The sequence below is a fragment of the Leptonychotes weddellii genome, chromosome 5, assembly GCF_054177405.1.
Source record: "Leptonychotes weddellii isolate Sample4059 chromosome 5, ASM5417740v2, whole genome shotgun sequence".
NCBI classification, from domain to species: Eukaryota; Metazoa; Chordata; class Mammalia; order Carnivora; family Phocidae; genus Leptonychotes; species Leptonychotes weddellii.
Window position 1 is genome coordinate 20,480,531 of NC_138373.1, and position 14,662 is coordinate 20,495,192.

Below are 14,662 nucleotides of genomic sequence, written 5' to 3' on the forward strand. Positions count from 1 at the left end.
CCTGGGTGGCTCAGTTGGTTAAGCGACTGCCTTCGGCTCAGGTCATGATCCTGGAGTCCCGGGATCGAGTCCCGCATCGGGCTCCCTGCTCGGCGGGGAGCCTGCTTCTCCCTCTGACCCTCCCCCCTCTCATGTGCTCTCTCTCTCTCATTCTCTCTCTCAAATAAATAAATAAAATCTTTAAAAAAAAAAAAAAACAAATAAAAAAAAGTACCACTTTGCCTATTTTAAAGAAATATTATTCTTTGAAGTAAAAGAAATGTACTGGCCCAAATGTTCAACTGATTAATGGATAAATTAATCTGGCAATAAAAAGAAATGAAGTACGGGCGCCTGGGTGGCTCAGATGGTTAAGCGTCTGCCTTCGGCTCAGGTCATGATCCCGGGGTCCTGGGATCGAGTCCCGCATCAGGCTCTCTGCTCCTTGGGAGCCTGCTTCTCCCTCTGCCTCTCTCTCTCTCTCTCTCTGTCTCTCATGAATAAATAAATAAAATCTTTAAAAAAAGAAATGAAGTACCAATATTTACTATAATATGGATAAGCCTTGAAAACATGATGCTAAGTGAAAGAAGCCAATCACAAAAGACCACATATTGTATGATTCCATTTATATAAAATGTCCTGAATAGGCAAATCCTTAGAGACAGAAAGTAGACTGGTTGTTGCCTAAGAACAGAAAGTTGAGGGGTTATGGCTAAGGGATGGGGGTTTCTTTCTGGGGTACTGAAAATGTTCTAAAATTCACTGTAGTGATAGGGGCACAACTTTATGAATATACTAAAAGCCACTGCATGCACACTTTTAAATGGGTGACTTCTATGGTTATGGGAATTATATTTCAATAAAGCTGTTTTTTAAAAAGCAGTTTACCGGGAAAAGACGCAAAAGACTATTGAAGAAATTTTGTTAATGCTTCTTAAATTAAAGGAGAATACAATCGCAAGATTTTTGCCCTCTTAGGTAGAACCAAATTCTGTCCTTCATTATAAGTCATGTCCAAAGAGATTAACAAAATGAAGTTCTGGATAGACTGCTTTGTTTAAACTGATTTACAGGGGCGCCTGGGTGGCTCAGTCGTTAAGTGTCTGCCTTCGGCTCAGGTCATGATCCCAGGGTCCTGGGATTGAGCACTGCATCGGGCTCCCTGCTCTGCGGGAAGCCTGCTTCTCCCTCTCCCACTCCCCCTGCTTGTGCTCCCTCTCTCACTGTGTCTCTGTCAAATAAATAAAATCTTTAAAAAAATAAAAATAAAAAATAAACTGATGTTACAGAGCTCCTTCATGGTAAAGTACCTCTGTGATCACTGAAGTTTTTACCATTCAGGGGAAAGAGCTATTTAATAATTTTCTAGTATTTAATAAACAGGTCTGCTTGGATAGCTTGTAATTTTTAATGTTTTAAACCAAGGACCCCAATTTGTAGGCCAGGATCCACTTGTAGATCTTACATGACAGATGTCAAGTACCACAGTCCCCTATCTGAGGTTTACCAGGATTTCCTGTGGAGAGGGTAGTGGGCAGCAGAATAGGAAATGACACCCTCTTCAAGTCTTTCACTTCCCCAAGCACCTGCCAGTTTTTATACTTGAGCAGAAAGAAATCTCTTTCCCCAAAAGGTCAGCCATCTCCTAGGTTTCAAATGAGGGACAGGGGAGAGAGGGGGCTGTAGCATAATGTTTTTAGCTTATCTGTGTCCCCTTACTTAAACCTTCCCACGTCAGAGGAATGACTACATTCGACTAGCAGTTTAGGAGAAAAAAACTGGGCATATGTGGTCCATCTTTTTGCCTTTGGGAGCAATCTGCCCACTCATTTCCTCTGTTCTTTCATGCTGGAAGCCTTATAGGGCAGGTGCCTCAGTCCTGCCGGAGAATGGATGGTTAAGTCTATTCAATTTTGAGGTCCAGTAAGAGGAAGATGCTTGTGCACAGATAAAAGCCACATTCTCTTTATCAGTAATAAAATAGTATTTTGGATCCTATTCCTTTTTCCCCTCAGTTCAGAATATAAGCAGGAAAGAGTATGTCCGTTATTATGACTCCTTAAACACTCTAACATCCAATCTAATCAATTTAAAAAAAGAACAAGAATGAAAATATTTTCAGGAATAAATACACAAACTACCACAGACTACAAAGTGAATGTGATAACCAACAGTATAGAGGGAAATGTGATTAGACACAAAAGAGGAGTTCCTTTATGTACTGGAAGGGACTTTTGGAAAACGTCTGGAAATCTTTGTTAAGAACACTAAACTAAGATGATTTAGGATGGCATCACCCTAAATGGTCACTAAAATCCTTGCTGTAAAGGGAAGATGACTCAATGAAGGGATCTCTAGATCATTTTTATCAGAAGCAGCATTGCTGAATTGTTAACTTTCTTAGAATTAACTCAATAAAACTAAAAAACTTTTTTTCCCCCACAAAAATTTGTCTCTTTAGGGATGAGAAAACAGTGATAGTGAGGTTAAGGGACTTGTACAAAGCAAAGGACATCACTTAAGACTAAAACCCAGGGGCGCCTGGGTGGCTCAGTCGTTAAGCATCTGCCTTCGGCTTAGGTCATGATCTCCAGGCCCTGGGATCTAGCCCCACATCAGGCTCCCTGCTCGGCGGGGAGTCTGCTTCTCCCTCTCCCTCTGCCTCTCCCCACTGCTCCTACTCTCTCTTTCTCTGTATCTCTCTGTCTCAAATGAATTAAAAAAAAAAAAAAAAAAAGACTAAAACCCAAATCTCCTTCTTTCCCTCTTCTGAAATCTGGCAAGAACTTCAGCCACTTAAGAATTTTAACCTCCCAGGGCGCCTGGGTGGCTCAGTTGGTTAAGCGGCTGCCTTGGGCTCAGGTCATGATCCCAGGGTCCTGGGATCGAGCCCCGCATCGGGCTCCCTGCTCGGCGGGGAGCCTGCTTCTCCCTCTCCCTCTGCCTGCCTCTCTGCCTACTTGTTCTCTCTCTCTATCTCTGTCAAATAAATAAATAAAATCTTTAAAAAAAAAAAAAAGAATTTTAACCTCCCTTAAGTAAATAAAAGGTGTGCATAAATAAGATTTCGGTAATACTTCAATAAAGAGTTTTCCTGAAGGGAGTCTGCAACACTGAAACTCAAATCTCATGTGCAAAGCACTGACATGTGGGAAAAGGTGTGGAAATGACTATTCTACATTGGCTAAATATAAAAAGCCTAAGAAATCAAAGTCATGGACATTAGGTTGCTTCAAAAACTATAATGCACTATATAAAATGAAAGATACTGTTATTGATGTTGAGTTCTAGTATTGAGAAGAAATTTGACCCGACACAGCAGAATTATGCAATTTTGCCCTTATATTCACCTGCCATTCAATATTTTTTATTAATAGGAACCACTAAGGGTCCTTACTAAAGTGCCTCCTCATGTACTTTCCTCATACATACAGTATCTACTTCTGTTTCATTATATCTTCAAAAGTCTGTGTATAACCTACAGGCTATCAGAGCAAGCTCAGGAAACGTTACCACATACAAATGAAAATAAAATGAATGTACTTTCTCTGTATTTGCACCAATACAATAAAATCTAACTAAAAATTCTGCCACTATGAAGCATGGTCCACAACCTTATGATAATACAGTTTATTGGCCAGGATTTTAGGAAGTTATCCTATTCAGTTTTTTGTTTTTGGATTTCATTTCCTTCTGTGGTAGTTCAAGTAGAAACTTGAAGAGTAGAGAGACTAGAATATGGTGATGAGAGACTAAATGAGGAAGAACAGTATAGGAGTGATGCAGAAAGTCCAATGCCAAGAGGGAAGATGAATTTGACTTCTGCTAAGCCTGGCCATATTATTCTTGGTATTTCCTTATTACCAAGAACATCTAATAAAGAAAATGTGTCAGTTCTCACAGTAAAAAGTTCTGAGCTTTAATTTCAAAACTGGGATTCTGACATGTTATCATAAACTAGAATAGCAATACAACAATATTTAACCTTTAATGAGCACTTACTATGTATCAGGTACTGTTCTAAATGTTTTACATGGATGAACTCAATCATCATTAACAATCAAATGAAGTGGGTATTATTAATATCCCTATTTTACAGAGGAAGAACTATAAAGAGAGAGGCTAAGTAACTTGCTCCAAATCAAAGAGCTGATAAGTGATGAAGTTTGGATTTGAATTCTGAAATTTTCTGTACTAGTTCACTACAGTGGTTTTCAAATTACATCTGCAGAACCTTTCAGCTCCAGGATTCAATTTTCAAAATATATTTTGTCCATTTAAAAAACTGCAGTAAAAACATCACCATCAAAATATGCTGTATTTAATGCACTGAAGGGAACCAACACATTAACTTTTTGCTGCTAGGCTGTCACTTCTGTGCAGATCTTAGAATAAAGCTAGTCCTGTCACTTCTGCCATCTTATTTGAACTTCCTGTAAATGTTTCATTGATTTGGAAGGTGCAATTCTGTCCAGAATTTTTTTAAAAACTCAAGACTAGTTCTGTCTGCTCAGATAAAAGTGTACATTGAGCATACAAATGCTGTACCAGGCAAAGTTCAGGTGCATCTTATCACAGCACAAGTCAATAAAGAAACATCCTATTTAATTTTTGGGGGCTTACTGTCTGACATATTTAAGGTAAGAAATATAGGTTAGATATGATTTTGAAAAATTTCCTACTATCTCCTATTATTCCTCTTCCTAGTTACAGAATATTTAATTGAGTATCCTCAATTAAAGGGTATCCTGAGATGGCCAAGGAAACTGTTAGGAAAAAAACCACTTCCTCCACCCATTTTAGCCACACATCCCCTCTGTCACTCTGGACCTTGTGTCCATAATTCCCTGCCCTTCCACCTTGATGTATCAATCACTCCCAGTCAGGTCTTCAATTCTACTGGGTCCACAATCCCACTGACCATATATCATCTGCTATTCATTGACCAGTAGTACATCAGCTCTTTCCTTTATTCACTTTTACTTTTTATCCAGCTGAGAATCCATGAGCCATCATTACAACATTTTGGCCAATACGTTAAACATCTTTGCTCCTCTGTCATTTTGTTGCATTTCGTTGGCAAACCCCAAACATGAATGAAACCTTCTACTGGCTTTCACCACGCACTTGTATCAAAGCAACTGAGCACTACTAGAGAAGGTCAATAAGGCAGGTGGCTTATCACACTCTATGTTCTTGACCACTGATTTCAATGAGGCTTCCATGCTGCTAGACAATCCTCCTGTATCACTGGTTGGCATGCCTTCTCTCCAACTATTTACTTATTTCAAACATGTTCTACTTTTTTCAAGCCTTGAACTTCTGTCCCTCCCATCTCTGCAGCAACTCATAGCTGAAGACTTTGTCTACTGATGTTATTCCTGTCCTGCACAGTTGAAAATCCATGCATAATTTTTGACTTCCCCAAAACTTAACTACTAATAGCCTGTAGCCTGGAAGCCTTGCCAATAACATAAATAGCTGATTAACACATGTTTTGTAGGTTATATGTATTATACATTGTATTCTTAGAATAAAGCAAGCTAGAGAAAAGAAAATGTTAAGATAATCATAAGAGAAAGTACATTTACAGTACTGTATTTATTTCTATCAAAGAAGATTTGATTTCTTCTTACAGTGATTTCTTCCTTCAGTACTGTAAGATTTCTTATCAAAGAAATTCCATGGGTAAGTGGACTAGTGCATTTCAAACCCAAGTTCAAGGATCAACTGTGTATCTTTCCCATGGACATTTACATTGGGATTCACCTAAAAGCACTTTGCAAAAATCATCTTCTATTTTAGAACAGTGAAACCTCTTCATCCCTAAGTATATACAAGGTCCCCAAAGTAAGTCTCATGAAAGAAGTGACTAAGATAAAAACAACAGGCCATGAAGTGCATGCCACACATATAACTGTACAAACTAGTAGTAACACTGACATTGTCAACATTTTCAGAAACAGCCCATAGTTTCATCAAATTCCAAATCATCCCGAACATTTTCTTATTCACCTTACAATTTTTAAAAAACTGAGATATAACTGACATACATTGTGTACATTTGATTTGATACATTTATATATTGCAAATTTACCACAATAACAATTAGCTAACAGCTCAATCACATCAAAATAATCATATATGTTTTACAACTAAGAGCTCTGCTAAAACCTGTAAAGGCAAGAAAAAGAGAATTTTTTAGTGTGTTATTTTAATAACCCGTAAATCTGACAGCATGATTTTGTGTTACTAGATCTAGATGGAGGAGAGAAGGGAGGGAGGAGGGAGCAACAAATGTCCCAGCTACAGCTTTTTTTAAGAGCTAAATATACTGCAGGATAAATACAGAACCATAAGTAATACTTAAGAAGTAACTCTGACAGCACAGTGATACATTTTTATAACAAATTATTCACGGAGGGAGTCTGACATTCCCAACCCCCAATATTCCCTTCACCTGCACTGAACAAGCAGTTAGAAAACAAGCTCATTCCTTCATTCCGATCAGCTCTCCTGACAGCTGTGACATTAATTACAGGTTTGGTCTCACAGGTCTGGGTGAGTGAGAGAGTGAGAGAGTGAGAGAGAGAGAGAGAGAGAGCGAGCGAGCGTGGTGGTCCAAGAAGAGAAAAATCCTGCAAGGGCATTCACCTGGGATACCCTTCAGAAGGATGCCTACTTCTCTCCTGAGGGCACCACCTTGTCTCTGCCGCCTACAGTTCCGTGGTGTTACAGCAGACACTGCTACTATTGCTGGGCTGCCTGAAACTCTAATGTGTTATTTAATTTTGTAACTACTATTAAGATCTCTAAAGCGTTTTGTGATGCGCTGGAATGAAAGATGCTCCATAAAACGAAGTTTATTATTAGTATTATTATAGCTCCCGGGCCTAAAATAAAGCAAAATTATAACCACACAGACTTCAAAGGGGAAATCGGAACCCACATGCGTCTTAAACACTGCCAAGCGGGCAGGGGTCAGGCGAGGGCGCGGGGGAGGGAGACCCCCGCCCCCACCCAGCACACCAGCTCCGCCAGCACCATTAACCCTGTCTGGTCGGGCCACCTGGAACCCGGCCACAGCTCCCTCCCGGGCCGGGGTCCGGACCTGACTGTCATGCTGCTCTCTAGGGCTTCTCTCTCTGCCCCACAGGCTGCCTCCCTCCCGGCCCCGGCTCTCCGCCTAGTTTCTAATTCCTTCACAGGCGCCTCAGTTTTCTCCAAATTGGTTTCTTCCCGTCTCCCACCTGGACTTTCTCCCCGCCTCCCGTCCCCCCCAATCCAGGACGAAGCTCGTTCCTCTGGGGTCCCTCAGGTCCGGTGACTGTCTCCCCACCAGCCCCCCTTCCCCGTGCGGGACCCTCCAGCCCAGCCCAGGTCTCGTCGCCCCTCGGCCACTTTTCGCTCAGCCTGGGGCGCCGCTCCCCTCAGCCCAAGGGTCCCGCTCGCGACCGCGCGTCCTCTTCTCCATCCCCTCTCCTCCCTCGGCCCCCTGGGCTCCCGGCCCCGCAGCCCCGGACGCCCCCTCGTCCCCTCCCTCCTCAGGCCAGCCCCCGCCTCGCACCCTCCAGCCCCGTTTTCCCCTCAGCCGGGTCTCCCCTCCCCTCCCTCAGCCCTCAGCCAATCCCCCGTCCGGCCCCGCGCGCCCGCCGCTCACCCGCGGACTCCCCGGTGTTGATCCAGTCCGGGTTGGCGATGCTGGCGATGGCGAAGATATCGGCGGCCAGAAAGAGACATCCTGAGATGATGGTCAGTTTATCCATTTCCCCGCCCCGCTCCCCCCACCCCCCGAGCCCCGGGCAGGCCGCGGCCTCACGCCTCCCGCCCCATGGGCCGCCGCCGGGGCCCGGAGTCCCCGCGCCGCCGCCTCGCGCCCCCTCGGCCCCCGCGCGCCTCTCGCGCCCTCCGCGCGCCCGGGACCAGCAGCCGCGGCGCGGCCCGCACAGCCGGAACCGCCGCCCGCCCCGGAACTGCTCGTCTCGCCCGCCCCTCACCCGGAAGCGAAGCTGCGGCGCCAGCGAGGCCGGGCCAGCTCCCGGGCCGCGGCGAACCTGTTCGGTCCTCCCGGCTCTGCCGCCCGCCTCGCAGCCCCGGCCCGCAGCTCCGACCCTCCCGACCGCCCCGGGCTCCGCTGCGCTCCGCCGGCCTCTCCTCGGCCGCCCGCCTCGCTGCCCTGGAGCCGGACCGGCAGCCGGCTCAGGCCCCTGCCCCGCGCCCGGGTCTCTTCCGGCAGGCCACGCCGCCTTTTGGCTTTCTTGCCAATAATATTGTTATCGTTGTTAATGACTGTTTCGTGACAAAATGCCCCTCAGTCTTTAGCCTTTCAAAAGGGAGACTAGATTGGTAGGTGGGGGACTCTGCCGAGTGACTCGGGGCTCCGTACAGCTCTTGTCACCTTGTGTTAGCATTGCCCCCTCCGCGTCGGTCAGCTCGGGGACTGCCCCATTTAGGAAATAACTGTCGACACCTAGTGGGGGGACTGGCCTGGACATGCGAGACAAGGTTTCCACTCTCCGGAAGCTTACGTCCTGATGGGGAAGAGACAAACACGTTAAAATTTTATCTTGAAAATAAAGATCATTTCAGGTGTTGCTTTATGAATTAAATGGGGGAGTCGGTCTGATGGCGGGGGAGGAGGAGGCCTGCGGTGATACTTAGGATGGTCAGGGAAGGTTCACTGAGATCACCAAGATCATAAAGACCTAACCTGTGAAGATGTGGGCAAGGCTACTCCAGACCGAGGGAAAAGCCAGTGCAAAGAGGATTAGGGGAAGGGACAGGGAAGAGGTTGGCTTGTTCAAGGAACTGAGGAATAGCCTGTTTGGCTGCAGGGTAGTATGAAGAGACAGACAGGTAGGCGGAGGCCAGAGGTAGAGCTTTGGGAGCCATGGTAAAAAGTCTGGATTTTGTTCTAAGTGGAAAGGAAAGGCACAGGAGGTTTTCAGCAGGAGACTGACAAGGTCTTATTTAATCTGTAAAGATAGTGTAGTTAGTAGGGGGGAGGGGCAAGTTTGAAAGCAGGGATACCAATAAACAGGCAAAGTAGGAGAGAGAAATATAGCTTTGGCTAGGATGAGAATAGTGAAAACGGAGAAAAATGTACAGCTTTGGCTATTTTGTAGGCAAGGAAAATGACTGACAATGCGGGAGGGGTTGAAGCAAAGAAAGGCCTCAGGAATGACTCCTAAGGTTTTGGCCTTAGTAACCAAGTGTTTGGTGATAACTATTTACTGAGTTGAGGCCTGAGGAGAGGCTTAGTTTGGATGGATAAAAACAAGAAAAAAAAACAAGACCTTGGCATAATTTGTTATGATCAAATACAGATGATCTAGCCATCCACAATTTTGCTGTCTAGTGGAGGTTTCTTTTTCTTTCATGACTCATGGACCAAATCACCATTAACCCTAACTTTGGATCCAGCTCTTTCCTGGATAGTCTCCCATGCAGCAAACAGGAGATGGGACACTCATTTTCTCCTTAAATGCCACATAGGTCATCTCTAGAAAGACCTGGAAGAGTGACATCTGTCTCTATTTTTGGAATGCCTACATGTTCACAAAACTCAGCAAGTTTCAAATTCCACTAAACCCAACAGCCTTGCAGAAACTCATAGAGTTATCAGTGTCACCACATAGATTGGGTAAGGAGGGATTTGATTGCTAGTCTATAGACTTTCCTGTCTAAACATTGGTCTCCTGGAGGGAAGGATATTAAAAAAATATGTATCATTTAGTTTTCTTCTGCCACACAAATTGGCAGAAGCTGATTGATATATTCCAGGGATTCAGATATGCATATCACATTACTGTAGGAGGGCTTCACTTTTTTTTTTTTTTAAGAACTGGAGAAGTTTGATGGAATCATATTCTTGGCTTTTTGTCCAGAATTTCTGTTGCCCAGTAATACAAAAAACTCCAACTACATAGTTCTGAATTCTCAAACAATGTCCACTGATGTTGACTACGAGGCAGTTGATGAGAATCCTGAGGTGAAATGTTGGAACAGTTTGCCTATTCTGACCCCAAATGAGTGGAATGATGATCACTTGATTATCGTGTTAAAAAAAATACAAGTATATGGGCCTCCTAGGTGGCTTAGTCGGTTAAATGTCTAACTCTTGATTTCAGCTCAGGTCATGATCTCAGGGTCATGAGATCGAGCCCTGCGTGGGGTCGGAGCTGGCCATGGAGCCTGCTTAAGATTCTCTCTCTCCTTCTCCCTCTGCCCCTCTAAACCCTCTATAAATAAATAAACAGGGGTGCCTGGGTGGCTCAGCCATTAGGAGTCTGCCTTCAGCTCAGGTCATGATCTCAGGGTCCTGGGATCAAGCCCCGCATCCCGCATCGGGCTCCCTGCTCCGCAGGAAGCCTGCTTCTCCCTCTCCCACTCCCCTTGCTTGTGTTCCCTCTCTCTCTGTGTCTCTCTCTGCCAAATAAATAAAATCTTTAAAAATAAATAAATAAATAAATAAATAATAAAACAAGAAATTTCTCCTTCTACCTGGGCACTTCCCAGTCCTTCCTATCTCTGCCCCTCCACAAAAGTTTCTGGATCTAAGATTAAAGGATAAAAACAAGCAGTATGATGGTAACTACACTTATCGTGGTGATCATTTCATCATGTATACGAATGTCGAATCACTCTGTTGTACACCCAAAACTAATATATGTCAACTATATAGGAAAAAAATAGCGCGAAGTTAAAAAAAAAAATTGAGAACTTTTTTTTTTTTTTTTTACCAGGTTAATGGTCACAGGTCTTAGACAATAGTCACCTATCCCATTCCTTCTTACCAACCAGGATGGGGTTGGGAGGGGTGGACAGGGACCAAATATTCTGTTTACAGATTTTTCCTTAATCCTGTTTTTAGCCCCACCATCTCATTCTTGACTTCCAGCGTGTCTGGTGTTTCAAAGTCCCAAGCCTCTCAGAGATCTACAGGACAGATCAGTTCCCTTCTCTATATCCCAGTCTAGATTTTAGTAGATGCAAACCCTAGGGGTTAGGAGAGGTGGTGTGATGGAACAGAAAGGATACAGAATTGTATTGCAGTCCCACCCCTTCTACTGCCTTGAACTTGGTAAAGTCCTGTCACCTCCCTGGGCCTCTTTCCCTCCTCTTACTTAATAGACTCCCAGAGTCATGCCCTCTGCCTCAGTGATAGAACCTCCCCATCCCCTGACTCACCGCTAAGCAAAGCAGCTGGGACTTTTCTATTCGGAGAGAAATGAGCCACAAGGATCCTTAAGGCAGAAAATCCTTGGGGACCCAGAAGCCCCCAGGAGGGATCTATGGTGGCAGCCTGGAGTCATAAATAGGCATTCGGTGGCTGTTAAGGGGCTGTGAACACGGTGTGCTTTATCGTGATGGATGGTAGGCCTTGGCCCAGCAGAGGCTGAATCCAGATGAGACCTTGGTGAAAGCTGTGGAGGGGACTGTGTAATCACTCTTCTCTTTAAGGAGTATCTTTGGCCTGACAGAATAAAGAACACACTGCCTCCGGGGGAGAGGAGGGTCAAGTTCACCACACGGGTTAGGAGTGTGGAGGATGCACCATACATAAGCACATGGGGTTTCTGGGATTAGATAAAACAAAAGAGCTAAGGGGCGCCTGGGTGGCTCAGTTGTTAAGCATCTGCCTTCTGTTCAAGTCATGATCCCAGGGTCCTGGGATGGAGTTCCACATCGGGCTCCCTGCTCCGCGGGAAGCCTGCTTCTCCCTCTCCCACTCCCCCTGCTTGTGTTCCCTCTCTCGCTGTCTCTCTCTGTCAAATAAATAAATAAAATCTTTAAAAATAAATAAATAAAATGCTTAAAAAAAAAAGCTAAATCCAGAGTTTGTTTGTGCTCTGGGCTCAAATCTCCTTTCCTCTCACGGATTGGGTTCCACTGGAGCTGACTCAGAGACAAGAGAGTATCGATTAGCGATTAGTGAGCAGGGAGTTTAGGAGGGAGTGCTGCTCAGGAGCAGGGGGCGGGGGTGGGGAGGCAGCAGGGAAGGCTGAGGGAGCAGTTTGCAGTGGTGCAGTCATTGGAGGCTTTGGCAGACCCCGTGGGGAACTCTGAAGCTGGGATGGCTGGTCCGAGTTGGGGAAAAGGGGCCAAGCCTTTGTATCCCTGCATGGACTAGTCATCGGATGCTAGCTACCCCAGGAATGGGGCATGACCTTGGGTGAGGCTGCTCTTCAGCCAAGGACAATTCCTTGAGAGGGCTGACAGCTGAGATCTGTCAACCTCCCACCTTCCCAGTAGCTGGGGACTGGGTCCTTCAGTCTTCAGGGGGACCAGGAAGCCCAAGGCAACATTTGCCACAGTGCACCCACTGTGCTATGCAGATCCACCTGCTTCTTTTCAGTTCTGAGAGCGGGACCCTGGTGGGGATGTATTTCTGTGGGAATCTTTTAAGAGGAAGGTTAGCAGGACAAACTACAGCTCCCACCGTTGCTGTAGCTCATCTCGAGGCATAAGTGACACACGAAACCCTTCCCTCCTCTTCTGCCATCCTAGATTCCTCTCACCTTCTGCTAGCACCGCTGTGGGCTAGGTGGCGTATATGGTGAGGTGGCTCAGACCTCCATCCCTAAGGAGTTTGAGCCACTGGTTGCTATGTATTTCTCAGGCTGTGGCTACTTTGTCCATTTACTGTCAAAATAAGGCAAAGGAGTACTAAGAGATATGGCAGGCAGATCATGTGGGTGCCAAACCATTCCATTTTACAATGGTGAAAAATTGAACAGCCTTAGTGTTTCCCTGCGCCTCAGGCTATGGACACCCCTCCTCTACTGGGGATGGAACCCTCATTATTAACTGGACAGCAGGGTCATCCAGCTCCCAAATCCCATCTGAGCATCTACTCTTTGAGACCATCCCTGGCACTAGCTGCAGCAGGTTGGGTGTGTTCTCTAGGAAACACTGTTGAGTTGCGGGGAGTTTCCTGGGGAGTGCCCTTGGGACCCACACCTGTGAGGGGGAAAAAGGGGAAGCAGCACCTGGCAAAGGGAGAACTCAGGTGGCAGCAAAGCCACAGAAGGATCCCAGGGGACCCACAGGAGCTCTGGAGCTGGGATTGCCCTCCAGAGTTGCTTGGGCTGGACTGAGGGAGCCAGGTTTTTACCTGACGGTGACTGGTCACTGGATGCTAGCTGACCTGGGAAGGTGTGATCTTGGGCAAGGAGCTCACCCAGAAGCAGGGGTGGGGTAGAGGGGCAGGAAGAAAGCCTTCAGTCCTGAAGGGAGGTCTGGGAAGCACAGGACTGCAGCCATGACCATTTGTATCCCACAGTTCCACCCATCGGTGTGATCCTGACACCTGCCCTAAAGAGAGTTTCTAGCCTGGGATGGAGGGAAGGCAGAGAGACCCCCTGCGTGCCAGGTGCTGATATGCTCCCCTCACCAAACCTCCGATGCTGACGTGCTTGAGCCCCACAAACTCTCACCACTCCCCCTACTCATAGGAACATGGAGGAAAAGGATGCATTTTAGGAAGGAATTAATTTGGTGTCTGGACAGACACCTTGCCAGACAGTTTGGAGGAGGAAATTGGTGATTGATCATGAGAAGCCACCTGCTGGAGACTTCTTGAGGTGGAGAGCGCCAAAATGGACGGCTCTGTTCATTTCCCTTTGTCTCAGTTTCTGCAAGACAGGATTTATCCAACGAAAATCTACCCTGGTTTATTGTCTAGGTAGGGCCACAGAAATGGCTAACTAAACCAGAACCTGCCCAGGTTGACTGTGGACATCTCTGCACAGTGCCTGACACCTAATAAGTGCCTGATAACTATTTGTTGAAAGCATGGATGCAAGGTGCTTACCCTCTGAGTGTCATCAGAGTTGGGATGACAACAGGTCCTACCTCATCACATTGTTTTCTATTTCTTCTAGAATATATTTTTGCTAATTTATAGTTTCCTAAAATTGTCCACTTCATCTGCTTTTTTTTTTTTTAAGATTTTTTTATTTATTTGCGAGAGAGAGAATGAGAGACAGAGAGCATGAGAGGGAGGAGGGTCAGAGGGAGAAGCAGACTCCCTGCCAAGCAGGGAGCCGGATGCGGGACTCGATTCCGGGACTCCAGGATCATGACCTGAGCCGAAGGCAGTCGCTCAACCAACTGAGCCACCCAGGCGCCCTCATCTGCTTTTTAAATCCGAGTTCCAAAAGGATAGGACCCTTGTTTGTCTTGCCTACTGTTGTGTCCCCAGCCTCAGTACAAACCACAGAGCGGGCTTCCAGTAAATATTTGTCCTATGAGTGAATGTGTGTGGGGGAGGAAAGATTATTTTGGAAAAAAGAAGGAAGAATTAATTCCTCCCCTAATTGTGACTCATTTTTTTCGAGCCACCCTTGGCCTTTCCTCATTCAAAACATCCATGAAAACAGTGCAGTTCCAAAACAGTTGGGGCTGTTGATGCAACAATATCTAAAAATACCGTTACTGGGAGAGAAGCAAGGGGCTTCTGCGCTCTTCTACGGTCTTCGAGCCTCTGCAGACCGATTCATGTCTTTGCCACACCCTCCTCTGTGTTTGTTCCATCCTCCCCACTTCAGTTGTTTTCCAAGAATGGATGATGAACCCACTGTGAGCCAGGCATTGTGCTACCCCCCCCCCCGCCCGCACAGTTTTGTTTTTCTCCCCCCAAATTTCCACTCACACCACTTTCCGTGGTCCACGGAGG

General features: G+C 45.9%; 1 protein-coding gene across 1 annotated transcript in view; it reads right to left on the reverse strand.

Moving 5' to 3' along the window:
- MOSMO (modulator of smoothened) overlaps nt 1-7,814 on the reverse strand; it is a 54,280-nt gene extending 46,466 nt beyond the window's left edge. The window contains exon 1 of the mRNA XM_031033572.2: nt 7,643-7,814. Coding sequence (XP_030889432.2) covers nt 7,643-7,748 — 106 coding nt within the window. The 5' untranslated portion in view covers nt 7,749-7,814. The remainder of the gene's footprint in view (nt 1-7,642) is intronic.
- Nucleotides 7,815-14,662: the final 6,848 nt, after the last annotated feature.